General features: G+C 45.4%; 1 protein-coding gene across 9 annotated transcripts in view; it reads right to left on the bottom strand.

The window, feature by feature from the left end:
• The window catches only part of TNFRSF19 (TNF receptor superfamily member 19), a 93,588-nt gene that overhangs the window by 16,653 nt on the left and 49,251 nt on the right, over window positions 1-27,684 (bottom strand). Inside the window, exon 1 of one of the 9 annotated variants that reach the window (XM_023249943.2) lies at window positions 525-1,453. The exons of the other annotated variants lie outside the window; for them this stretch is intronic. Coding sequence (XP_023105711.2) covers window positions 525-738 — 214 coding nt within the window. The 5' untranslated portion in view covers window positions 739-1,453. Of the gene's footprint in view, window positions 1-524; window positions 1,454-27,684 lie in introns of those variants that run through there. 9 annotated transcript variants of the gene reach the window in all.

Below are 27,684 nucleotides of genomic sequence, written 5' to 3'. Positions count from 1 at the left end.
AGAAAGTCTGGCAAGGGTTTCTAGAGAAGTCCACGTTTACCCTCTTTGGAGTGCGACCAAGGTGCAAAACATCCAAACCGCAGAGATACTCTGCCCTCAGAAGGTAGCTGCAGAGACGCATATATTGGAGAGATCTGTTCTCAGGCTCTGACTACTCGTGGAAAAGTCTCAGAAGAGGAACACTCCTCAGAAGCTGCAAATCGGGAGCTCAAGTGCAGGCCGCCGACTTCCCTGAAATGTGCTTCTCAGACCTCTGGGTGCTTGGAGAACTCTGGACGCTGCTAATGCACCCCCGGTGACTTCACTCCCTTGACAACCGGGCAGAGCCGGGAAGGTGCGCGGACAACCTGTGTCTCCTAGATGAGAAAACCAAGACTTCAGGTAATTTGCCCAAGGTGCTACAGCAAAGCGGGGACAGCTCAGGAACTGGAGCCAGGCCTTGGGACCCTTTCGGGTGGACCACACTGGTCTGTGGATGCAGGCAGCTTCTGAGAAACACATTCTCCCAGGGAAAGACGAAGCACAGTGTGGCTCGTGTCTACGTGAAGGATGTGCTCTCGCCTGCAGGTTGACTCCAGCCGGGCCACGGAGGGATCGGGGGCCTTTCTGAACAGCAGACCGTCCAGGTGTGCGTGAAGCCAGTTCCGCACGGACGCGTCTTCCCCCGAGAGAATATTTCAGGGCCCCTCGGCCTCGTGTGGGTCTTGCAGGCGGGCACGCAGGGCGTCGCCTGGGCATCACTGAGGCGGGGAGGAGGGGAACTGAACCCGGGAAGGGTCGGAAGCATCAGGCTCGTGTGTGTGCTCCGTGAGGTCTCGTGTGCATTTCCGTGCTTCTTCCGTGCAGATGTCCCTACCTGCTTAACCACCCCAGCTTCCTAGTGGTCTGTTTAAAACCTGCTGAACAGAAGATCCTTCTTCCCCGAGTACGTTCCTGACAAAGGGCCCTGTTCAGGGAGGGCTGGCTTGGGAGCAGGGAAACTGGTCTCCCCATTCCGGCTCTCATGGCTCTCCGGCTGGCCACGGACAAGACTCGCCCCCTCTCTGAATCTCGGCTTCCTCCCAGGGAAGAGTCGGTGGCTGGTCACACAGGCACCAGCATCCACCAGCAGGGAGGCCGAGGGCTCACTGAGAGTGTCTCTCGGGCCGGGTGAGTGCGGTGCTAGCTTCTGCGCGCCCTCGGACACGTTCGCTATCACGAAAGTCCCGTGACCTATCTGCGGCCTGGCCGGTTTCTTCCTACGCGAAGGACCGTGGCCTTGACATTAAAGAACAAGATGAAGCAGGATGCTGTCTTTCCCTCTCCCGCATTTGTGCGTCCAGTCTGCATGGCTTCCCTGAACTCTAGATTCATCTATCCAACAGCTTACCGGACATCTCTGCGCGGACGGAGATGCATCTCGGGCTCAAAACTGAGTCCAGAGCAAGACCTCTGACAACCTCCGACAGCCCCAACCCCCTCATTTCCTCCCACACCCCACCCTCCCCACAGACCTTTCCCGCCCATCACTGCCGGTCCGCAAGGCTCGTCCTGGGCCGCACCGATTGCTCTTTCGGCTGCCCCTCTGCAAACATCACCTGCTTAGCGAGGCTTCCCCACTGAGCCCTTTCAAACTGCAGTGCCTCCCCGCTCCGTGTTCCCTACTCCCCTTCTCTGCTTGCTTTTCCTTCCCACTACTTACTGCCATCTGACACTTGATGTATTTGTTTGATTGATCATCCTTCTCCCCTCTGGCGGAGGTAACAGAACGTATCCTGCACCCCCAAACACACCCTGGGGTTGGGCCCAGCAAGAGGCCACGTTTCCCAGCCTCCTTTGCAGCCAGATGATGCCATGTCTAAGAGCCAACAGGGAAGGGGGGCGATGGACAGATCTGTCACCTCTGACGGAGGGACGAGCAGCTCGCCCCAGACACCGCCTTCACTGTGGGCTGGAAGCTGGATACGGCTGGACCGTGCCCAGTCTTGAGCCTACGGATGAAGGAGATATCCAAAGGCCGGCAAAGCGCTGGGGGCTCTGAATGACAGCCGCGAGGCGGGCCTGTGCCACCACCCAGAACTGGCTGCACGACCGCAGAGGTGGGAGAGGAACGTCTGTCTTACGCGGGCAGCGGTATTTTTGGGTCTCCTTCCACCCCTGGTGACGGTGCAGGTGCGGGCAGCTGGCGACACGGGGTGTGACGTCACTGTGACCACAGGTGGAAGCGCAAGGGTTGCTCGGGGCTGGCGATACACAAACCTGGAAGATCGCTGAATGAATAGGAGATGACAGCTTCACCTTCTCCAAGCAGTTTTAATTAGCGCTCCAAGCACCGGTCACAGAGGCGTCTTATTTTAGTTATTACACGCCAAGTGTAATCTGAAGTCACTCATACATATACAGTGATGACTAATTTGTGGTGAATTACCAAAGAAGCGAGCAAAGGGAAGGACCTTCGGGAGGCCAACCACCTCAGCTTCCAGCGAAAGCCGCCTTGGTGCCGACTTTGGAAACTGATTCTAAGCTGAACCGGATAAAGGGAACAATTAGGCACTCCCAACATTTTACCAAATCAAACGTACTCAACTTACACTTTTTTGCCCCCCCCCCCCCCCCCCCACTATGCAGAAGCGTGGAGAAAATGACACGCGCATCTAGAGAACTGTTGATGACAGGAACCCGTGATTATTTTCTAGAGACAGTTACCCGGCTTATCAACACTACAGGCCAAACATCGTGTCTGCAGGCAAACGCCTAGAGCGGGCCGGGCCCCTTACTTACTCACGTTCGAAATGTCATAATAATCCTCTGCAGTGAGGGTTTGTTGATGAAGAAGGCTATACATCGCTATAAATGTATGTATGCTTTTTTACTTCAAACAAATATTGGGTGGTTGGATCTAGATTTGAGCCTGGTTTATCTGACACTCAAATTTATGCTCGCTCGCTTTTTTTTTGTTGTTGTTGTAAATTATGCTATGCTTTCCCCAACCATTTAGAGCAAAAAATATATTACAGTGTGAAAGATTCTTGGCTCAAATTTTGTACAGACGAGTAAATTCTAGTTAATTGGCTAACTAACATATACAATATAACTTGACCTAATCCAAAACACAAATCTAGCTTCACAAATTCAAACTGTCTTGGGGCACCTGGGCGGGGCTCAGTTAAACATCTGACTTTGGCTCAGGTCATGGTCTTGTGGTTCGTGAATTCAGGCCCCATGTCAGGCTCTGTGCTGACAGCTCAGAGCCTGGAGCCTGCTTCCGATTCTGTGTCTCCCTCTCTCTGACTCTCTCCCACTCATGTTCGTTTTCTCTCTCTCTCTCTCTCTCTCTCTCTCTCTCTCTCTCTCAATAAACATTAAAAAAAATTCAAACTGTCTTATCCCCAAGATTAAAGAGGCTATTGTTGCATTTTACTGCAGGGAAAAATAACTTATGCCCTTTTTAAGCATTATTATTTTTTTTAAAAATTTTTTTTCAACGTTTTTTATTTATTTTTGGGACAGAGACAGAGCATGAACGGGGAGGGGCAGAGAGAGAGGGAGACACAGAATCGGAAACAGGCTCCAGGCTCTGAGCCATCAGCCCAGAGCCCGATGCGGGGCTCGAACCCACGGACCGCGAGATCGTGACCTGGCTGAAGTCGGACGCTTAACCGACCGCACCACCCAGGCGCCCCTTAAGCATTATTTTTTAAACTTTATTTTTAAGGTCTTTAGGATATAATTAGATGAGTAGCAAATAGGTATAGTAGGGAAGAGCAAGTTGTAAACGAATTATGCTTTCTAAGTTCCATTTTCGAGATTTCACTAATACCTTGTGTTTCCATCAGAGGGTTTAGCACATGCAAATAACACATCAGGTTTTCTGCCCTATGACAGACAGGTCATTCTAGTTCCAAGGAAACAGTTCAGTTCATTGCTTTCTGTGCTGTCCTGTCATCACCAATAAAAATCCCACACCAAATGAAGGTTTAACGAGATTAAAGCCCAGTGAATCTGTTTCTGGCAATGTTCTTAATTAAAAAAAAATGTATTAACAAAGAGCTCTTTGCAACGTTAACTGAGGCAAGGACACAGTTTTGGAGTGCAAGCTTTATATTGTTAATCTAAACTGGCTAAACAAAATTATCGCTGTTAACACTCAACATATGAATTCCAGATATACCACAAGAGTCGGCCGCTAAGCGAAAACAGTTGGATTTTTTTAATCCACTTTATACCAAGCATTCGGACACTGGATAAATGTAGAAGAGTGAGACGTCATCACCTTTATTTATTTTTTTTCATTTTAGACTTGGGTTTTAGAACTATGTGGTTTGTTTTGCAGTAACTGATGGGAATATTAGTCCAAAATGAGCTTTTTCTATGTGTTTCTATGTATGTATATTTAAACTGGACTGATTTTTTTTATTGTGGTAAAATATACATAACATTTACCACTAGTGACATCGAATATATTCGCAACATTGGGCAACTGTCACAACTAATTCCAGAACGTTTTCATCGCCTCAGAAGGAAACCCCATACCCACCGAGTACTCAATCCCCATTCCCCTTTCTCTCGACTTCCTGGCAAGCGCTAATCTGCTTTCTGTCTCGATGAATTTTCCTATTCTGGATATTTCATATGGATGGAATCATGCAATATTACGTGGCCTTTTGTGTCTGGCTTCTCTCACTTAGCGTCATGTTTTCAAGGTTCAACCGTTTTGTATTATTATGAGAACTCCATTCCTTTCACACTTGAGTAACATTCCACGGTATGGACATACAGCTTTTGCTTATCCTTTCTTCAGATAACGGACATTGGGGTTGTCTCCACCTTTGGGCTACTGTGAATAATGCCGCCATGAAGATTCACATATAAGCTTTTCCCATATATTTTAAAACTTTTCACAAAGATGCATTGTTTTACATGCTATCAAAAGACACGTTATTATTACACCAAAGCATTAAGTCGATGAATGACTCAGGAAATAAAAGTATTTCCTGAGCAAGAACTAAGAGGACAGTGGAGGATGACGATGACGGAGAGTAGAGACACTGCTCAGGGTTAGTTCACGTAGGGAGGAGTTTGGATTCTATTCCAAGAATAACAGGATATAGTCAACAACAGCAGAATATATACTCTTCTCGAGTGTAGATGGAGTATTATCCAGGACAGAACATTTGTGAGGTCACAAAACTAGTTTCAATAAATTTTAAAAGTTGAAATCATGTGGGGCGCCTGGGTGGCTCAGTCGGTTAAGCGCCCGACTTCAGCTCAGGTCATGATCTCACAGTTCGTGGGTTCGAGCCCCACATGGGGCTCTGTGCTGACAGCTCAGAGCCTGGAACCTGCTTCGGATTCTGTGTCTCCCTCTCTCTCTGCCCCTCCTCTGCTCACCCTCTCTCAAAAATAAACATTAAAAAAATTTTTTTAAAAAGTTGAAATCATACAAAGTCCCTTTTCTAATCACAATGGAATGAAACTAGAAATCACTAACAGAAGGAAAACTGGACAATTCACACATATGAAGAAATAGACCCTTAAATAACCAGTAGGTTGAGGAAGAATCTGCAAAGGAAATTAGAAACATTCTTTGAGATGAACAAAACCACAATCACGACATAACAAAACCTAAGGGATACAGCAAAAGCGATGTTTAGAGGACAATTTCTAGCAGTAAATGTCCACATTGAAAAAGATCTAGGGGCACCTGGGTGGCTCAGTCGGTTAAGCGTCTGACTTTGGCTCAGGTCATGATCTCACAGTCTGTGAGTTCGAGCCCCACGTCAGGCTCTGTGCTGACAGCTCAGAGCCTGGAGCCTGCTTCGGATTCTGTGTGTCTGTCTGTCTGTCTCTCTGCTCCTCCCCTGCTCCTCTCTCTCTGTCTCAAAAACAAATAAAAACATTTTAAAAAATTAAAAAAAAAGAAAAAGAAGATCTAAAGTCAATAACTTAACTTTCAGCTTTTAAGACATTAGAAAAAGAAGAGCAAATTAAATCAAAAGCAGGTGGAAGGAAATACTAAGGATCAGAGCAGAGATAAATGAAACGGAGAATAGAAAACAATACAGGAATCAATAAGACCAACAGTTGATTCTTTGAAAAGATCAACAAAATTGACAAAAACTTCAGATGGACCAAAAAAAAAAAAAAATGGAAAGGATTTAAGTGATTAAAATCAGAATTGAAAGGGAGGACACAGCTACGGACTTTACAGAAATGAAAAGGAGTCTAAGACAATCCCGTGAACAGCTGTACAGCAACACATTAAATAAACCAGATGAAAAGGACACTTCTTAGAAACGTACAAACCAACAAAGCCGAAACAGAAGGAACAGAAAATCGCAAGAGACCTATTGGAAGGAAGGAAATGGACTCAGAAATCAAAAACCTCCCCAAAGAGAAAAGCCCAAGGCTGGATGGCTGCACTGGTGAATTCTACCAAGTATGCCTGTATGTATTTATGATTTTTTTCTTTTGAGAGCGAGAGACTGCATGCACGAGAGAGGAAGGGGTACAGGGAGAGGGAGAGAGAGAATCCCAAGCAGGCTTCGTACTCAGTGCAGAGCCCGATGTGGGGCTTGATCTCACAACCTTGAGATCATGACCTGACTGGAAACCAAGAGTTTAACCAACCGAGCCATCCAGGTGCCCCTCTACCAAGCATTTAAAGAAGAATTCACACACACAAAAATAAATAAAAATAAAAAATAAAAATAAATAAAGAAGAATTCACATCAGACCTTCTCAAACCATTCCAAAAAGAAAAAGAGAGACTACTTCCAAACTTTCTATGAGTTCAGCATTACCCTGATAGCAAAGCTAGATAAGGGCACTACAAAGAAAGAAAACCACAGATCAAGATCCTTTATAGACACAAAAACCCTCGACAAAATCACAGCAAATCAAATTCAGCAGCATGTTAAAGGATCACACACCATGACCAGGTGGGATTTATCCCAGAAAGTCAGTGATGATTAATAAACATCAGTCAGTGAAATACTTAATAACGAAATGAAAGGGAGAAAAGAAAAACAACACTGATCATCTCAATGATGCTAAAAAAACACTGCATGAAATCCAACATCCTTTCATGATAAGAGTACTGAAAAAGGGGGCCCCTGGGTGGCTCAGTCTGTTGAGCGTCTGAATCTTGATTTCAGTTCAAGTCATGATCTCATGGTTTGTGGATCGAGCTCCGTGTCCTGCTCTGTGTGGACAGTGTGGAACCTGCTTGGGATTCTCTCTCTCCTCCCTCTCTCTCTGCCCCTCCCCTTGTGCATGTGCACTCTCTCTCAAAAACAAGTAAGGAAACATTTAAGAAAGAAGTTTTTTTAAATACTGAATGAATTAGGAAGACAAAGGAACTTCCTCAACACAATAAAGGTTATATGTGAGAAACCCATAGCTGACATCATATTCAATGATAAAAAACTGAATGCTTTTCCCCCCAAAACAGGAAGAAGACAAGAATGCTTGCTTTAACCACTTCTATTCAGCCTCGTGCCAGAAGTCCTTGCCAAAGTAGCTAGGCAAGGAAAAGAAACAAGAGACACCCTAAGTGGAAAGGAAGAAGCAAAATTTCCTCTGTTCACAGACGACTTGGCCTTCTACGTAGAAACCCCAGAAGATTCCACAAAAAGACAGAACAAATTAATAAACAAATTCAGTCAAGTTTTAGAGACAAATCAACGCATAAAAATCAGCTGTATTTCTATACACTAGCAAGAGACAATCCCCAAAATTAAGAAAATAATTCCATTTGTAATATCATCAAAAAGATTAAAATACTTAAGAATAAATTTCACCAAGGAGGTATAAACTTGTACACTGGAAATCGCAAAACGCTGTTGAAAGAAGTTACAGGAGAGCAAAATAAATGGAAAGGCACCCCGTCTTCATATATTGAAATACTTAGTATTGGTCAAATGACAATACTGCTCACAGTGACACACACAAGGTGCCTAGCTGGTTCAGTCAATAAAGCATGTGACTCTGATCTCAAGGCCATTCATTAGTCCAAGCCCCACACTGGGCATAGAGCTTACTTTATTTTATTTTGTCATTATTATTTTTTAATGTTTTACTTTATTTTTGAGAGAGAGAGGGAGAGGGGGGGGGGGAGAGAGAGGGAGAGGGAGAAGGAGAGAGAGAGAGAGAGAGAGAGAGAGAAAGAGAGAGAGAGAGAGAGAAAGAGAGAGAGAGAGAGAGAGAGAAAGAGAGAGAGAGAGAATGAGTGGGGGAGGGGCAGAGAGAAGGGGACACACAATCCTAAGCAGGCTCCAGGCTCTGAGCTGTCAGCACAGAGCCTGACATGGGGCTCGAATTCACGAACCGCAAGATCATGACCTGAGCTGAAGTCGGACGCTTAACTGACAGGTGCCCTGGGCCTAGAGATTACTTTAAAAAAAAAAAAAGTACATATTTAAATTTAAAAACTCACTAGAAAGTAACATAGTGATAAGCATGATTCAATGCAATCTCTACCAAAATCCCAATGGCTTTTTTTTTTTTTTGCAGGAATGAAAAAAATTCCTAAAATTCATATAGAACTTCAAGGAACCCTAAGTAGCCAAAAGAATCTTGAAAAAAGGAATTGAAGGATCCACACTTCCCCAATTCCAAACTTACTATAAATGCTGTAGTATTCAGAAAAGTATGGCACTGACATAAGGACAGACATACAGACCAATGGGAAATGAGTTAAGAGTCCAGAAATAAGCCCATACAAGTCAACTGATTTTTAACAAGGGTACCGAGACCATTTGATGCGGGAAAGAACAGTGTCTCCAACAAATGTTGCTGGAAAAACTGGATATCCACGTGCCAAAGGATGAAGTTCTTATGTATCTCATTGTATTAAAAGACCAACGAAAAAAATGAATCCAAGACCTAAATCTGAAAGTTGAAAGCTATAAATTCTTAGAAGAAAACGTAAGGGAAAATGTCCATGACCTTGGGCTTGGCAATGATTCCTTAAATATACACCAAACGCACAGGCAATGAAAGAAAAAAGATAGGTTGGGCTTTATCAAATTAAAAAAGTTTTGTGCTTCAAAGGACACCATCAAGGACATGAATGACAAGCCACAAAGTGTGAGAAAATATTTGCAAGCCACATATCTGGGAAGTGTTCAGTGTTCAGAATATATAAAGAACTTCTCCAATCCTACAAAAAGGCAAGCGATCCAAAATGGACAAAGTACTTAAACATCATTTCTCCGAAGAAGGTATATGAACGGCCAAAGGGCCCAAGAAAAAACTACTCAACATCATTAATCATTAGGCAAATGCAAGTAAAAACCACAATGAGATACCCCCTCACACCTACCAGGATGATGATGATACAGAAAATAAGTGTTGGTAAAGACGTGCACATTGCTGGTGGGAACATCAGTGATATGGCCACTGGAGGATACAATGTGGCAAACAGAAATACCTGTTCTGTTTACCATTCTGTTTACAATGTGGCAAACAGAAATACCATACAATCAGCACTTCTACTCCTAAGTATATACTCAAAAGAATAGAAAACGGGGACTCAAATAGATCCTTCCACGCCAGTGTTCACAGCAATGGCCACAAGGCGGAAACAACCCCGTCACCTATCAACTGATGATTGGGTAACACAACTGTGGTGTATACATAAAATGGAATGTCACCCAGCCTTAAAAAGGGAGTGAAAACTTGGTACATGCTACCACGTGAACAAACCGTGAAAACATTATGCTAAGTGAAATAAACCAGACACGAGGCCAAATATTGATACAATTCCTCTTGTATGAAACACCCATCACAGGCAAGTTGACAGAGTCAGAAAGCAGAGCAGACCTCACGAGGGGTGGAGACGGGAGGCCAACAGGGAGGTACCGCTTAGTTGCCAGGGTTTCTGTCCGGACTGACGGGTTAGGGAAGCAGATGGGGGGGGGGGTGGGCAGCACAACACTGTGGACGTAGTTAGTGCCGCCGAACTGTACATGTCCAAATGGCGAGTTCTATCACCATAGAAAAGGATAGGAGGAAGTGACTAGAGGGTTTCAGGGTGGACGGTGACGGGCTCTGACTTATACTTTAGAAAGAGGGCCGCCTGCAGAGGGAGAGAGGACATCTGGTGGGAGGGACCACGAGGGGTCCAGACGACAAGGATCACGGCTCGGGTTGAGCTCATAGCCAGGGCGGTGTCGTCGACCGGCTGTATTTGCGAAAGACTTGTTGTGAGAGCAGCTGGATACACTGAATGGCAGTTGGATGCAAGGCAGGACGGAACCCAGAATGATGCCTAGGTGTCTGAAGAACACGGGCAAATCCTAGTCCATTTGCTAATTTTTGGGGAGAGTGAAAACTTGGAAGGATGGTGGGGGGGGAGGTGGCAGGAAGGTAAGGAATAGACAATTCTGTTTTGACTGTCACGTTCGAGATACCTATTCTCTACCCGTGTGGGGCTGTGGAGTTGGCAGATGGCTGGACGAACAAGACCGAGGAGAGACAGGAACCGGAGACACAAATGTGAAAATCCCGAGTGCGCGGATAACACCTGAAGCCAAAGGGCTGGTAAAATCCTCCCCCCCCCCGCCCCGCCCCCATATGTAACGTAGTCAAAGATAAGGACCTAGCACAGAACCCAGGTACGCTGTGAATTTAGGAAATCTGATGGAAGAGGAGGAGCCAGCCTCTGAGACCAGAAAACTAAGCAGGAACGGTGTTAAGGAAGCCTGGAAAAGAATGTGTTTCAAGAAGGAAGTGGTAAACCAAAGCTTACTGGGATGAATTCTTCCGACTCTTAAATAACCAGGCTACGTCACGGTATTTTATTTTAGGGACTAATTATAGAAAGGAAATTTTAACATTCCAGCAGGAAGCTAAGCAGGTTTGTGATTTTCAAAAGCTAGTGACCTTGCTCATTGGAGCTACTGTTGAATAAATTTTTGAATTAAGATGAAACCAAAATGTGATTTAAAAATACGATGTCACCAAGTAAAATTATACAAGCAAAGCACGGTGGAAGTTCATAATAAATAGTAATCATGACTTAAGCAAGATCCCACTGCTTATGCAAGATTATTTACTTTAAAAAAGTTACCATTTTTCAAATGAATGCTAGAAAGATCAGACCGGGATCTGCATCTTTTTCCTAAGGAGTCATTCTGACTTGACTTTGAAGCATCACCCAAATATGTACATTTGTAGCTTGACATCTCTGTTTACCAGCATCTGAGACGAGTAAACATTGTCCAGAGTATCTTCTAACTCCTGTATCTAGGACAGACAGTTGGGTGTGTGTGTGTGTGTGTGTGTGTGTGTGTGTGTGTGTGTGTGTGTGTGTGTGTGTATACAATCAAAAGTTCACCACGTCTGCAGGTTTCAAACACGTTCTGAGTGCCAAGTTTCCAAGTTAGTGCTCTAAATGTTTTTACGGATTTTCTTTTTTGAACTGAGAGCACATCCAAACCACTACAGCTCTGCAAGCCCTTCTCCTTTGTGGAGACACATTGTAACTAATGTCTGTTGATAAAGAACTTCTGAGCTTCACTCCTTGTGAGTTCCCTTCTAGCCAGCACACTAATTACCATTTCTTCCGTGATTTAAATGCAAGTGAATCAAGGCAGAATCCCAAAGGGGCCCCAGGCTTGCTTGCTTTTAATACTTGGGCAGATGATTCACAAACATGGCTATATTGTAAACAGAGCCCAACCCTAAGAAGTTAACTTTTATCAGTCGATTCCCCGCCTGGCCAAGTTGTATCTAAGGGCCACTGCCTATAAAGAAAGTGGAATGTGAAAGGATGTCCTTGGAACGCCAACGATCCAGGTATATGAAACCCAGTCTATTGCAATGGCACTGACAAGGTCTGCAGCTGTAGCATTATGGGATGAAGGTTATTCTGTTCTTTAGAGTGTTGTGGAGCAGGTGACCCTGAGAGTTCCCACTAAGACTCTTTGAACCCTCTCCCCAGTGGGCGGCCCTGACTTGATCAATTTCTTCTTCCTCTGGGCTGCCTGCCCATCAAGGTTTTATTGCCATTGTCAGCCTGTTACCATGTTTGCTGGGAGGAAGCCATGAAGAAAATGCGACATGCCCTTCTTGGGGGAGCGGGGAGGGAGGGGGAAATATAACTGCACTCGTTCCTAAATTTAAAGCACCAAGGAGTGCACTCCACACTTCTGTGTATTCTCATATCCTTATATGAAGACATTTAAACAGTAATTTCCCTTAGATTCATAACACACATTACTCCTTACTGTAAGACACTTAAAAATATATGGCTATACCACCGTCTGAATTACAGGAGAGGTGCAAATATTGCAATTACAACATTAGTTATGACCATCAAAACTTTATCTTGCATTCTGGAAAGCTTTCGCCAAAACATGGTGCTCAATTTCCTAGAACAGATGTGTGATTGGAAAAGTATAAAGTTCTTTAAATAACAGGTCTATCAGTTATCAGTTATTTGCGATCTTATCTCCGCTCTTAAACCTTCACTGAAGCCAGTAGTTTTAAATCATCTCTCAGAGAGTAAAACAAAGGCAACTGATTGTTAATAGTTTGGTACTGACACAACACTATTATGAATCAAAGGGCTAAAGACAAGGTGGCAGCATATTTTAATTAGGTAGAACAGTCGTTTTCCATTAGACCCACTGATGAAGCAGAAAATGGTACCAATGACTGTCCAGATAGATTAATCTACCTAATAACAAACTGAATGAGCAGATTCTACTGGTAAACAGCTCATATTATGGAGAGCATATTCACATTGTGTGTACATGAAACTGATTTTACTAAGTGAGAGCTAAAACAGCGAACGCACGTACTCTAAAGGCCTGATCTGCTGTTTCTGCTGGGGGCTCTGCTGTGGGAAGGTACTACGAGAACTGGAGGCATTGCTTGTTGACCAGTTTAAGCACTTTGCTTCTGAAGGCTCACAGGTTAAATCTTTCAAAAGGATTAAGCCAGAAACCTGCCTCCACTGGTCCGCTGTGATACCTGTATATCAACAGGTGTTCATCCTTTGTTCCTTTTGTCTTTTCCTGGTTTTAAAACTTACTGTAAAGGGGCGCCTGGGTGGCTCATTCGGTGAAGCATCCAACTCTTGGCTCCAGCTCAGGTCATGAGCTCATGGTTCATGAGTTTGAGCCCCACACCTGGCTTTACGCTGACAGTGTAGAATCTGCTTGGGATTTTCTCTCTCCCTCTCTCTCTGCCCCTCTCCCCTCCCCACGCTTTCTCTCAAAAAAATAAATTTAAAATAAAAACGTGTTTGCTTTTTTTTTTTTAGAACTTACTGTAAAACACTACACGTTGTAATTGTGAAGAACTCTGTAGTAAACAGTCTGGGTTTCGAATCCCCACCTGGCCACTTAGCAGCAGCGTCACGACCAGCAATGACAACTTTTTGCCTCAGTTTCCTCATGGATAAAATCAGGGGAGAACAACAGCTACCTCACGGGACTTTTTGTGAGAACTAAATGAAATAATGCATTTAAAGGGATTATTAGTAGAGTACCTCACGCACAGTAAAATTTCTGTGTGAGCCATGCTTTTCCCCAAGACCGTTCAGAATCGGACATTATATTGTAATTATTATGATGTCAGGATTTGGATTGTCTTTTAAGCAGGTTGAAACCACCTACACAGTAGATGGGCACCCCTAAAGCACTGGAAAGTTCAGAAAGAAAATTAACAATAAAACAAACCAAACTAGATCCCCCCAGAAGTTTAGATGCATTCCTTATAAAAGACATAGCTCCCACTGCTTTTATGGAAGTATCTCAGAATCTCACCAATATGATCCAACTGGTAACATTACGCAATGTTCAATAACAGTAAGCAACAATGAACAAAATACCTAAACCTCAAGGAATATTGGGACTACAATGGTAAAACCATTACTAAGAAAATCCTTTAGGGGGGAAAAAAAAAGAAAGAAAGAAAAAGGAAACATCCAAGGGGCACCTTGGTGGCTCAGTCGGTTAAAGGTCTGACTCTCGATTTTGGCTCAAGTCATGATCTCACAGTCATGAGACTGAGTCCCGCGTGGGGCTCCACACTGGGTGTGGAACTTGCCTGGGATTCTCTCTCTCTCCCTCTCTCAAAAAGCGACAAACAAACAAAAAAACTCCGATAAGCAAATAAGAAAGATTAATTACCTATTAGTTACGGTGATACCTCTGAGGATCCAGAACTCGGGCATAACCGCCAAGAGTTGAAGGCAACCCCTACGGTTCATGTTCTCACTCGAGGGATACAGAAGACGAAGGCCAGGACCTGTACTTACTTTTCCTCAAACACACCTTGTTGAGAATTCTGCAGGGGTGAGGGGCAGGCTGACCTTACCATGAGTGAGGGCAATCTTGGTACAAGGTGTCCAAATTCTTCCAAAGGCTTATAGTAAGTTATTATTGGCATATGTATTTGGAGAGAATGAACTCAAATAATGATTCCTCTTTCTTCCCTCGCTCCTTGAGCAGGACTGATTACCTCCTAGTGACAGACACACAGAACCAGAAGAAGCGCTAAGGAGAAACAAGGGTACACATTTAAATCACATGCAGAAAAGGGGTAGGGAAGGAGGAGAGAGGTACAGAAATGATGTGTGAAAGGAAGACGCAGAGAGGAAGTCTATGTCTATTCACGGACACCTCCTTTGTCTGGTTCTACTGCCAATATTTAATTGGCAAGATTACGGCAGAAAAAAAGACCAGTTACGTGGGCAGGGCAGTTTGACTCTGTTCGTTCATGAGGGTGGGTTGGTGACACTCAGGTGAACATCTTCGACGTGGAGGACTGCCGGCACGGGAAGAGAAGGACTCACTCTTGGGAGGAGTAAAGAGAAGGGAGAAAGGAAGGAAGAGAAAGAAGGACAAAGACGAACGGAAGGCCGCTGGCCCAGCAGAGCAGCCGTAAGCAGAAAGATACAGAGACCAATGGAAAACTGTATCCTATGTATCCTATGCCTCTTTGCTCTATGCCTTGATTTACCTTTTTATTTTTACCGGGAGAGTCAAGCTCTCCCTCAAAGTTGGCCGCATTGCAGTAGTCAAGGAAGTCTGCAACAGCATTTATTCGGCAATAAGCTGACGGTATGAAACAAAGCAGGGATTTGCTCGTTTCAAATTCTCATCAACACGGCTCAGGGCATTTGCTGACCTGAACTGCTAACCTGTGAGTTTACAAAACCTGATTTAAAAAACTAAGGCAGAAGTCACCAAGTCTGTGGTTGGTGCGTATAGACACGGGCTTGGTTCCCTATTCAACGCAGACCATTATTTTCCATGCAAACCTCCTCCAAGTAAATACACGGCCTCTGACATTTTAAGAGTCTTTGGGGCAGCTGAGCTCCTCTCTCCTCTCAGGCTGCACCACCCAGAACCCTCTCCACTGCTCCAGACATCGCCACGCCGACGCACGGGATGGTGCAGACGCCGACTCACGCCGCAAAGGGAGGTGATGGTACTTCGTAAGTGCAAAGGGTTGTTATCGTGCCAATGTAGTTTAGTTTTGCTCCTAAGCCGGAAACACACAGTACCATCGTTCATGCTGACCGCTCTGGTAAGTGCTTTATATTTAAACTGCTGGAAACATTGATTTTAGAATACTCTTTCACATCCAACACTGTATGGTGCTTTCAAAGATCGACTTTCTGAATACTTGGGTCTTTCTCCTCGTCCCCCCTACAGCCACCACCTTGGTTCTCACTTGTCACCCCTTCCTCAACTGCACACCACAGCCTCCAAAGTGGTTTGCGTCCTGCCAGGCGTGTGGACCACGGGCTGGACGCAGGAGCCTGTTTTGTTTGGACCACACAGTATTGGCTGGGGAGTTGCCTAAGCCGTGAAGACAGAAGTGTGGACTCAGACCCACGATCCTTCATGGTTTGCTCCCCAGCACTGGGTGTGGGGGGAGGGAGACACCAGGGGAAGAAGGGGGACAAATCGACCCAGCATGTGGATGTGGCTGAGCGCTCACTCCATCACGGCTCACTCTGTTACCGACAGTGAGTGGCAAAGATTTTTAAAAATTTCTTTAAATGTAGCTTTAGGGGTGCCTGGGGGCTCAGTCGGTTAAGCGTCCGACTTCGGCTCAGGCATGATCTCTCGGTCTGTGAGTTCGAGCCCCACATCGGGCTCTGTGCTGACAGCTTGAAGCCTGGAGCCTGCTTCCCATTCTGTGTCTCCCTCTCTCTCTGCCCCTCCCCCATTCACGCTCTGTCTCGAAAATAAATACACATGAAAAAAAGTACAATACATAAATACATGCGGCTTTGGATTTTACTTATTAGTCCAATTTGTGAATGTTTCTACCCAGAAAAGGAAAATTAACTGTATTTATAAGACGTTTTAACCAAACAGCTGTATTTCTTTCCAACAGGACAAAAGAGAATCATAGATGCACAAGATAAAGAGTTTTTGCTCTTTAAGACGCACACGTCATGGAACGCGCTATCAGAAATGCAGCAATGAAAGTAAAGGGACCTGGGACCTAAGGGCGCTCGGCAGCCCGTGACAGGACTAGAGCAGGTGCGACGCAGGGCCGAGCAGACCAAGGGGTCAGGGGCATTGCTGAGAGAGGGGCTGGGCTGCTGGCTGAGGGATTCAGTCTGGCGACAGACAGCAAGGCAGCTGTGAAGGCCGGGGAGGCAGGAAGAGCGTGACCTGTGACCTGCGGGGCTGGAGGTCAGAGAGCATGGCAAAGTTCACCCAGGACGTGAAGAAGCGTTCGGGAAGGGAGAAAATCCCAGGCAGCGGCCCTGTCGCTGGAGGCTGATGTCACAGTGGCTGAGACTCGGTGAATTACTTCACTAGGCTTGGTTTCTGCCGTTCGTCATCTGGCTTCAGATCCCCGGGCCTAGAGGTCTGTGTCCCGCCAGGGAAAACAGGACGGAAATGATCACGCGTGTCTCTGAGGGAAAAGAAACAGAGACGGAAGAGAGGCGGAGAAGGCCGCTCTCACAGGAGAGTGGCTGGCCGGGCAGGGAGGTGACAGACAGCCGCTGGCCGCCCGCAGTGGAGACCGCCGGGTCAACTAAAGACCGTCGCCGCCACGTGCTGTTCCGGGAAAGCCTGTCACGCCCACGGCGAGCTCCCTGCTCCTTCTCTTGGGCACTCGGTGGACTACAAGCGTAACTCTTTGGTGCTTCCATCGTGATAAACACCATAATTAACGCCGGAAACATCGTAAGCCACAGAATGGCAGCGGATGGTCTATGGCAGTTCTCCGCGCCCACAGTAAAGCGAAGCGACTTTTCCCGCCTCTGAGGATGTTTTTCTTCTTTTTCTTATCCCACAATCCTGTAAGGTCTTGCTGTGTTTATCGGACCGATGAAACGATGGAGCGCTTAAACTCCCACACCGGGACACAATGAGGACACCATAGAAGAAACACATCATTATGGCCTTAAACATCTGTGCCGAAGGATACAGAGGCTCAAAGACAGTTTTGCTTCAACTGGGACCAACAGACGGGGTTGCCATCTGGGAACGGGAACAAAGATCCGAAACTGGGCCTTACGAAACAGCACGCTTAACCCTTTGGGTGCCAGAGTCCATTTCGGTGCCTGGACTCCATATGCTTGTAAAAGCATGACCTTGTTCATTTTGCCTCAGAGTGGAGAAGGCGGGGTCAAAGAGGCAAGCTTTTACCTAAGGACGCTGCCTCCTGTAATTGTGAGCTTCTCTGTTATTAGCAAAGTGGATAATTTTTATTTACCTCGCTGCAGCATTTAAAGAAGTAATCTCCTGTGAAATTACCCTGAGATGATGAAACTCAAAATGATTTCTGCCCATTCACTTCCAACTACGGAAAAATAAGGCATGTACATTTATGCACAGCTTGATACGGCTGGGTCTACACTGAAAAGGAAATCGGGATTTAGGCTGTGCTTCTTGGGGTCGCCTAGTCCAGCAGAATTGATTCTGCTACTTACGAATTTATATATAATTTTAGAGTCGACAGAACTTATGGTGACGAACAAAACCCTGGGTGAAGTCGGAAAGAGCCCGCTCTTCTGCGGACTTGGAACATGGAGGAGATTCAGGAATTCGACCAATGCTTTATTTCCTCTCTTCAAATTATTAGCATCTTCGTTTGGTACACGAAGAAACCTGGGTCACAGAAAATCTAAATGTCTGGTTTGAAAGTTAGTACAAGGACCAGGACTCCAAATCACGTCCTCTTCCCAGGGAAGGTTACGTGAGCTATCGTGTAAGACGCATCAGGCGGATACTGGTCCGTACTGGTCCTGGGATGATCAAAGCGGGTGGTTACGTGAGTGTCCTTTCGGTCCTAATTAGTTCTAGACGTCAGAGACAAACTCCCCCGGCTTTGCGGTTCAGATCTTTGCCGAGGCCCTAAAATAGCAGACGACAGTTATGATGAACTAAAATCTAATGATACTGATGTGACATCTGAAGTGAACCTCTTCCCAATTTGTGACCTCCCCGACTTTCGGGAAGAAACCAAATGCTGTGGCATCACAGGGAGCCGGCAAAATGTAACAAGTATTATAGTATTAATACAACTAATAATTAAATTAATGAAACGCGTTGAAATTTATTAAATTAAATGAAGTAGTAATTAAATCTTGAGAAAAGGGCGAAGGCCTGTTTATCTGCTGTATCGGCTGAACATGCCGTGTGCCACTAGTCTCCTCTCTTCCCTTGCCCCCCTGAAGTCTAGTCTGAACCACAACCAGAAGGGCTTTTTAAGTCAAGTCAGGTCGTGTCATTCCTGTGGTGACACTGGGGTCTCCACAATGGCCTACCAGCTCTACTTGGCCCACGCCCTCTCCCCAGGCCCATCCGTCCCATTCACTGGGCTCCAGCCTCTGCTAAGTGGGTTGCTGGCTTTGCCCCAAATCGCAGCCCCCAGCTCACTCTCTCCTCCTCTCCTTCAGGGCTCTGTCCTAGGATCACTCTACACGGGCCTCTCCCTGGCCACCTTATTTTAAATGATACCCCTTCTCTGGAGCGTTAGAATGCCAACTGCTTGGGGACTGAGAATTTCATCTGTTTTTCACTGTGGGGTCCCCGGTACCCACGTCAGTGCTCAGGGAAGGCATTCAACATATTTGCCAATGAACGAGAGGGCAGACTGATCTACAGGTCATTCGCGACATCACAGAGATGCCCTGAGGATGATTCCGCTGTATCCATACTACATCAGGCACTCAAAAAGTCTTCCCCGACACGCTTCCTGAGTTCAAGAGCCCAACACCAAAAAGTATTGATTTTTTTTTCATTTTAAAGAAAAGCATGCCTCCTGTGACCACTGGAAAGCTTTCCAAAAATGATTAATTTTCAAGGACATTTTCAAGTCTGATAGATTTTGCTCATTTAAAGACAAAATGCAACGTTTCATGCCATAACGCTTGGGTCTCATGGTAGAAACGTTAAACATGGTCAGAAAACACTAATATATACGTGCATAAATTTTTGAAAATGCAAGAGAACAAAAAGATGCCCAAACCGTATCTTCAAGGCAGCTGGTAAGTAAGATAAAAAGAACCCTTCTGAGGCTACTCCACCAAAGTTGTCAGTTAACAGCACTTCCCTTCTGAGAGAAAGGGTGCAACGTTTTACATCTTTATTAGGGAGATGATTACACGGGCATATACATCTGTCAAAACTCACCGAATTATGTGCATTTGCTTGCAGGCCAATTACATTTCAATTAAGTTAAAAAATTATTTTGTAGCAGTTAAAAAGAAGAGGCACTGTCCTCCCTTTAATTATAACTGTGTACGTATCAAGGAAAGATATTTCTTGAATATTTAAGAAAATGGCTACATGATTAATAACATAGATAAGACTTCCATGAAAACTTAAAACAATTTCTCTGAGATCATCAAGATAATTTTAAAAAGCAGTCAAAGTAATGTTTTAAGCCCCCAAAGTGGGATATTATCTTGAAAAACCCTAATTCCTATTTGACACAGGACTTCAGCCTTTCAATTTTTACTTTCGACCACCTTTTCCAAATTGGAGTGATTTTACGCTTTTTCTTCCAGTAGAGCGACTCGATTACATTTCATTTATAGTTTCACAATTGTGTCTTAATTTAACGACTATTTTTAAGCTCTCTTATAGGCACGAGAGAGGTCCTTCCGAGTTCGCTTGGAGAGGCGAATATACAGCTTGCAGGTCTATGCCGTCAGGCCGACCTGGGATCGGATCCTGGCTCCTTTTCTCTGTGCCTGATGCCTGGCTGTGAAGGGAAGGCACTGGAGAAGCACCGAGAAGTAGTGCAAGCTCAGGCTGGGAAAGGCAGGTGAAATGTCTGGTCCCCTTCAGAATTCAGGCTTTGCTATTTTCAACCCTCCTGGTGATTCTCTTTTCCCTCCTCAAAATGATGTGCCTCAAACTAAATCCCCTTCCAGCTGATGGAGGAAGTGGCCAGAGGCATTCACCCTTGTTTAAAGAGAAAAAAGGATCTCCATCCGTTGGTGAAGGTGACATATTCCAGTCCCTTCTGGAATGTGAGCCCACAGGGGACCAAACCCTGGTCTCCTGGCACAAGGTGAGCCCTTCCATACTACATCCTGAAAATAATCCCTTCCCCTGTAGGAAGGGGAAGCTTTTCTAAGTTTAAACGCTGAGGATCTCCACTGCAGGTGTGGCACAAACTGCTGGAATGTTTTCTCCACGTTTATTTAGATGCTAAGCATTTAATGGGCACACACACAAATCACTGTTCCATTTACAAAAGTCCACAACTTCATGAAACAGGCCTGTTGGATTTTATATTTTTTAAATAAACTGTACTTAATCTAACATTCATTTAATTTAGTGATGGCCTTTAACAAACCACAACCTGTTTCTTCATGAGTAAATATTTAAACCGGCTCACTGACTTTAAATGTTTCAAAGAGACTGCAGATAAAGGGCAGAGAAGTCCGACTTATAGCTGACTGGGTAATAATCAACAGCCACCGGGATCAAAGCCTGTGGGTTCCTTTTGTATCTCCAGCTCAGGACACCCCTGCCTCCCAGATGTCACAGGCAAACAGGCACTTCCCCAGAGAGACCGCGAGCGGGGGAGAGACAGAGAGAGAGAGACAGAGAGAGAGAGACAGAGAGAGAGAAAGTCCCAAGCAGGCTCCGTGCTGTCAGCTCAGAGCCCAGCACCGTGGGGCTCTATCTCATGAACCAGGAGATTGTGACCTGAGCTGCAGTCCAAAGTCAGATGCTTAACTGACGGAGCCACCCAGGCGCCCCTGAAGAAGTCTTGATTTCTATAACTTGCATGAGGCTAGGGCTAAGACAAATATTTGAAATAGCTACCTGATCATACAAAGCGGTAGCATTTATAGCACACTTTTCCTCTAACGAGGCCAACCCATTTAGACTCTCCAGCTATTTTTCCAACGTCCCTGGAAAAGGAGAAGTTTGCTCTAGCCCATTTTCAACCTATTTGCAGACGCCCGTTGTTCACCCCGTAAGCAAATGAGCTTCACAAAGGATTCATCATTTTCTAAGGAAATCCGTCTAAAACCATTACAGTGGGTTTCTGCTTTCTTAAAAACATTTCAACAAATACAAGTGGATCATCTCCCGACCTCTTTTTCGGGGCCCAGGAAGAAGAGGGAGAGCTACGGCTAGCAGGAGTGGTATTAGCAGGACCCTCAGGGGTCCGGCACTGGGACGCGTAGGTCTGTTTGCGCTGCACTAAATGGCACAACATCTCAGCTGGTTCGGAGCTCCTGTGGCTGCTTTGTGCATGTTTGGGACTCCTCCCCGCTGGACCGCAGGCTGCCCCTCTGCTGCTGCCTTCTCCTTCTCTGACTCTGCTAGATCCTTCCCGCCCCTCCTCCCTCCCCTGGGGCTGCTTCACTTGGCACAGCAATGCTTAGGACAAAAAAAAAAACAATGGGTGGATTCCACGGAAGGGCTGGAAAGGTGCTCTGCTGTGCGGGGATTCTGCAGGGACGCTGGCTGATTTCTGTTTCTTGGGTCTCCACACAAGCAACCTTTAGCCGCTACTATTTTAGACCGTGCATGCCAGGAACTGGGCTTTTAACCTCAGCAGTTTATGTGCCGAAAACGTCCAGAAAAAAAGCTGAAGTCTGCTTGCGATTCACCGAACGCCAAGGTCTCTTCCTCTGCCCCCTCCCCTTTCAGAGAAAGCCTGAAGACGCATCGTATTGGCACGGATTCCAAAACACTTGCAACTTACTTTCATTCATTCATTCATTCATTCATTCATTTATTTATTTATTTTTTTCAACGTTTATTTATTTTTGGGACAGAGAGAGACAGAGCATGAACGGGGGAGGGGCAGAGAGAGAGGGAGACACAGAATCGGAAACAGGCTCCAGGCTCTGAGCCATCAGCCCAGAGCCCGACGCGGGGCTCGAACTCATGGACCGCGAGATCGTGACCTGGCTGAAGTCGGAGGCTTAACCGACTGCGCCACCCAGGCGCCCCAACTTACTTCCTTTTAAACTTGTTTCTGGTTTCTTTAAAAGACGCTTTTCCCAGGCACCCTACCTTTAGAAGAACCTCACGATAGTTGCACATGAATACCTTTGGACCCAGAAGCTGTGGGCACCCATCCGCAGTGCGATCGTGGGGAAAGACTGCTTCCTGCACAGCGATGTGAACAGCAACGATGCGCGTAACACAGCAGCCTTACAATCCAACTGTAGCCCAAATACCCAAATGGTACTTTAATCAATAATGCCACTAAAACTGGGGCACCTGGGTGGCTCAGTCGGTTAAGCGTCCGACGTCGGCTCGGGTCGTGATCTCACGGTTCGTGGGTTCAAGCCCCGCGCCGGGCTCTGTGCCGACAGCTCGGAGCCTGGAACCTGCTTCGGATTCTGTGTCTCCCTCTCTCTCTGCCCCTCCCCTGCTCACGCTCTGTCTCTCTCTGTCTCTTAATAATAAATAAACGTTTAAAAAAATGTCATTAAAATAATGCTTAGATAGTATATGAAAAAAAATTATAGCGTAAGTAGAAAAAGGCAAAGCAGTATGAACACCATAATGACATCGAATTTTCAAATATCAGTGGTAAAGATCAAAAAAGGATGAGAGAAAACCACCCAGATGCTGGCTTTTGTTTTGTATGCATGCGCTAATGCGGGAAATGCTTTGCTTATGGTATTCTCCCTTCTTGTTTTCTACTAATCGTTAAAAGTTATCTTTAAGGAGCAAGTATTTCTTTTAAAAGGTTATTTCGATGTTACCTTTCTGTTAATTTGGAAGGTATCTTAAGTTTCTTTTGAAAAATAATCATTTTTTAAGGCTGCCATTTATTACGTATTGGTACAGAGACCTGCTGTGTTTAGAGACGGGTAAGCCACGTAAAACTCCTAAATAGTTGCAGGTCAGCATAGCTCCCTCTTTTCTCTCTTTCCCCCACACAGAGACTTATCTGGTCACTTATCTCTTTGGAATCACGTGCTTGTTTTACAAAGCCCCCAAGAACAAAGCAAACATCTAGGTTAAACACACTTAAATAAAGCTGCGCTGGATGAAAAACCGCTTTGAATTTTTTCAAAACCATTTGTTCCAACCACAGTGTTTGTTCCAAATTAAGTAAACATTGCTCAAAGAAATCATACAAAATCTGCATTTCTTATCAGACCCAGGGCAGGATGTAGTTCTTCTAAAATTTCTTGTGTGTTCCCCCCGCCTGCCATTTCTCCTTAATGCCCTGAATGGGTGCATATTTTTAGGAAGTGAAGATAAAAGCAATGAGGAACAAAGCCCCAAGCAGGGACTTTTATGTAAATGGTGCCTTTTATTGATCTGCAATTTACACTGATGTCACCAATCAACCCTGTGCTCCTTGTCACAAATCAATGCTATTGGTGAGCTGACAAAGAGGTGACCAGTGGACTAATCAATTGCCTTCACACATCCATCAGTATTAGCTTGAGGGGAGGGAAGCTGAAATTAGCTCACGCTGGTCAGGCAGGTGGTTCGGGGCCTTGGGCAGCGGGGACGGAGAGGAAAGAGACCAGCCTATGTAGGGTTGCCGCAGCCTGGTAGTCTAGCCATTCCAGTCATCAAACACAAAATCCACCGCAGCCCCTTTCTGGGTATCCTTTGTTGCTCCCCTGCCAGTGGGGGTGGAAGACAGCAAGACAACAATCAAAGCCAGCTGCACCCTGAGATCCTCCCCATGTGGGACAACTCCCAACCTCCATATGCTCCAAGGAGCACACGTGGGCTGGGGTGGGACGGCGGGAGATGTACGGCAGGTGCGGTCATCACTTAGAGCAGGCCGGCAGGTAAACGGTCATTACTGAGCTAACTCTGTGGCAGGTATGTTTCTGGATCTGATTTAATTTAGTTCTATCGAAAATCTGCATGAGGTATTCCGTGCTCACATACTGGAAGAATTAATGTTAAAATGCCCATAGTACTCAAAGCAATGCACAGATTCAATGCAGCTCCTATCAACATTTGAATGGCATTTTTCACAGAAATGGAACAAACCTTCCTAAAATGTGTACGGAACCATAAAGACCTGAACAGCCAAAGCAATCTTGAGAAAAAAAGGACAAAGCTGGAGGTAACATGCTTCCTAATTTCAAACTATATCACAAAGCTATAGTAATCAAAACAGTATGGTATTGGCATAAAAACAGATCAATGGGACAGAATAGAGAACGCAGAAATAAATCCACAGATAGGGGGTCAATTAATTTATGACACAGGAAATATACAATGTATTGTATACAATTGTATACAATAAATATACAATGAGGAAAGGACAATCTCTTCAATAAATGGTGTTGGGGAAAAGTGGACAGCCACATGCAGAAGAGTGAAACTGAACCACTTTCTAACACCATATACAAAAATTAACTCAAAATGGATGAAAAACTTAAATGTAAGACCTGAATCCATAAAATTCCTAGAAAAGAAAAGAGGCAGTAAACTCCTTGACATCAGTTCTTGGTGATGATTTTTGGGATCTGACACCGAAAGCAACGGCAACAAAAGCAGAAATAAACGAGTGGGTCTACATCAAACTAAAAAATTTCTGCACACCAAAGGAAACCATCGACAAAGTGAACAAGCAACCTACTGAATGGGAGAAGATAGAAACATCATATATCCCAAGGGGTTAATATACAACATATATAAAGAACTCACAGAACTCAATAGCAAAAGGAAATCTGATTAAAAGATGGGCAAGGGGTCTAAATAGACCTTTTCCAAAGAAGACATACAGATGGCCAACAGGTACATGAACTCATCATCACTCATGAACAGGTACACGAACTCAACATCACTCATCATCAAAATCACAATGAGATATCACCTCACACTTGTTAGAATGGCTACTATCAGACAAAAAATAACAAATGTTGGCAAGGATGTGGAGAAAGGGGAACCCTTGGCACTGTTGGTGGGAATGCAAACTGGTGCAGCCAGTTTGTAGAAAATAGTATGGAGGTTCCGAAAAAAAAAAAAAATTAAAAATAGGACTACCATACGACTGAGCAATTCCACTTCTGGGTATTTATCTGAAGAAAATGAAAACACCAAGTCAAAAAGATATCTGCACCCCATGTTCGCTGCAGCATTATTTATGATAGCCAAGACAGGAAACAACTTAAGTGTCCACTGATGGATGAATAAAGAAAACGTGGTTGACAGAAACGTGGGAAGTTTTCAGTCTTGCGTTTCTGTTAAGTCGTTACTTTGGTATGCTTCAGGTATTACATCAATATAAGAAAATGTACTTAACATTTATTTCAAAGTACTCTTGTGTTACTAATATGGACTGTATTTTCAAGACTTATTTGTAGCTTGCTATAAGCTGCACATTTAGGGCACCACTTACGTATGTTCTGGGGCACCTTCAGAGGTGGCCTGAGTCACCCCTGTAGCAGAAGCATCTACAGACGTCACGGGAGAAGCAAACAATGCCCTGCTATGACCGCGAACTTCATCTGGACTCTTGGTGCCACCGGGAAAGCCACTGTTTTCTCCGATCGACTTCCCTCCCACACTCCGTAATGAGAACTTCAAAGACCTGTGCTTTTCCAGCCTCTGAGTTCCCTGGCTCCTGCCTGACTTGGCAGGAAACAGTGCCTCCTACTTCACACACACAGAAGCCAAGTCTATGAGCCCCCGCCCCCCACCTCCTGCCACCGAAGGCAGAAGTCCATGGTCACTGCCCCCGCTCCCCTCTTCTCTCGTTAGAGCAGGGAGCACTCCCTCCTTCCAGAGAGGGCCAACCCAACCATTATGCTTCAGGGTCCTCTTCCAGCAGCCCTTATGCGACTGCTCATTCCAGTCTTTTCTCATATAAAATAGTCAACCTCTCTCAACCTTTCCCTTCAACCTGCAAACAAGCAAATGTGTTGCTCACCTAAGGAACAAAATTAAACAGAACCCTTCACTGGCGGCACACTCCCGTGTCACCTTCGCAGGCAAACCTCTGCACAGTTGTCCAGAACTGTCTCGACTCCTCCCCTCGTTTCATTATCACCTGGTTGCATCTCCATTACTCACTAAGACGGTGATGTCGATGTCACCACAGACCTCCAGGGTCATTTCCAGTGTCAACCGACTCGACTCGCACACAGCATCCAATGGCTGCGGGACTCTACATACTCTCCTGGTTTCTTCTGACTTCCCTGGCTCATCCTCCTCTAACCGACCCTTTAGATCACAGCTTGAAAGTCATAGCTCTGTAAAGTCGTCCCTAATGTTCCTACATCATTATCCGCTACACATTCTTTTTTTTTTTTTTTTTAATTTTTTTTTTCAACGTTTATTTATTTTTGGGACAGAGAGAGACAGAGCATGAACGGGGGAGGGGCAGAGAGAGAGGGAGACACAGAATGGGAAACAGGCTCCAGGCTCTGAGCCATCAGCCCAGAGCCTGACACGGGGCTCGAACTCACGGACCGCGAGATCGTGACCTGGCTGAAGTCGGACGCTTAACCGACTGCGCCACCCAGGCGCCCCTATCCACTATACATTCTTAGAGCACCACAGATCCCTCCAGGCACAGGACCGGCCCGTCACACTTTTGCAGCCATGTGGGTAGGATGTGAATACTGTTGCATGTGGGGTAGTCAGTTGACAACTCCTCCCACTATACCATAAGCTCCAATAAGAATCGGGGTCTACTGGTCCATCATCGTGGGCCTGGCTCCCATTGGGCGCTCAGATATTTGTTCAACAGCTAAATGAACAAGGCTCTGTCTCACAGGACAATGGTATTTCACTTGGCCAATCAGTACAGACCCGAAAGTACAGACCGAAAGTACAGACCGAAGCAGCCCCTTGGAAGCATGGAGGGAAATGAGGAGACATAAACAGAGTCCCCACTGGCTGAGAAACCATGGTGGTGCTGACCAGAACCCAGGGCAGAACTCACAGCCTCCTGCCACAGGGGGGCGACAGCTCCCACACTCCAGCGCTGCCCCAGGCCCCAAGTTCAGGGAAGTTCCAGCCTCTCACTACCACGTAGAGACTCAAAACAAACCCCATTATTTGAGGCGGCTTGAGTGGTGCCACTTTCTTACAGCTGACTCTAAATAAAACAGGAACTCTTCAGCAGGAAAAAAAAATCACCAGAGAAGTAGTTCTTTGTGGATGAGTTGAAACACCCAAAGTAGAAAAAACGAAAACATAAGGTACCTTACAGAAACCCCCCAAAAAACTTCAAGATCTCTTCTGAGGAGATTAGTTGTGTGCGCCCTGGAATTATTCCCAAGAACTGTGCCAAAGGCAGCAA

This window comes from Felis catus, chromosome A1 (assembly GCF_018350175.1).
Source record: "Felis catus isolate Fca126 chromosome A1, F.catus_Fca126_mat1.0, whole genome shotgun sequence".
NCBI classification, from domain to species: domain Eukaryota; kingdom Metazoa; phylum Chordata; class Mammalia; order Carnivora; family Felidae; genus Felis; species Felis catus.
The sequence above is the reverse complement of the archived record's forward strand: the minus strand, read 5'-3'. Positions and strand labels throughout refer to the sequence as shown.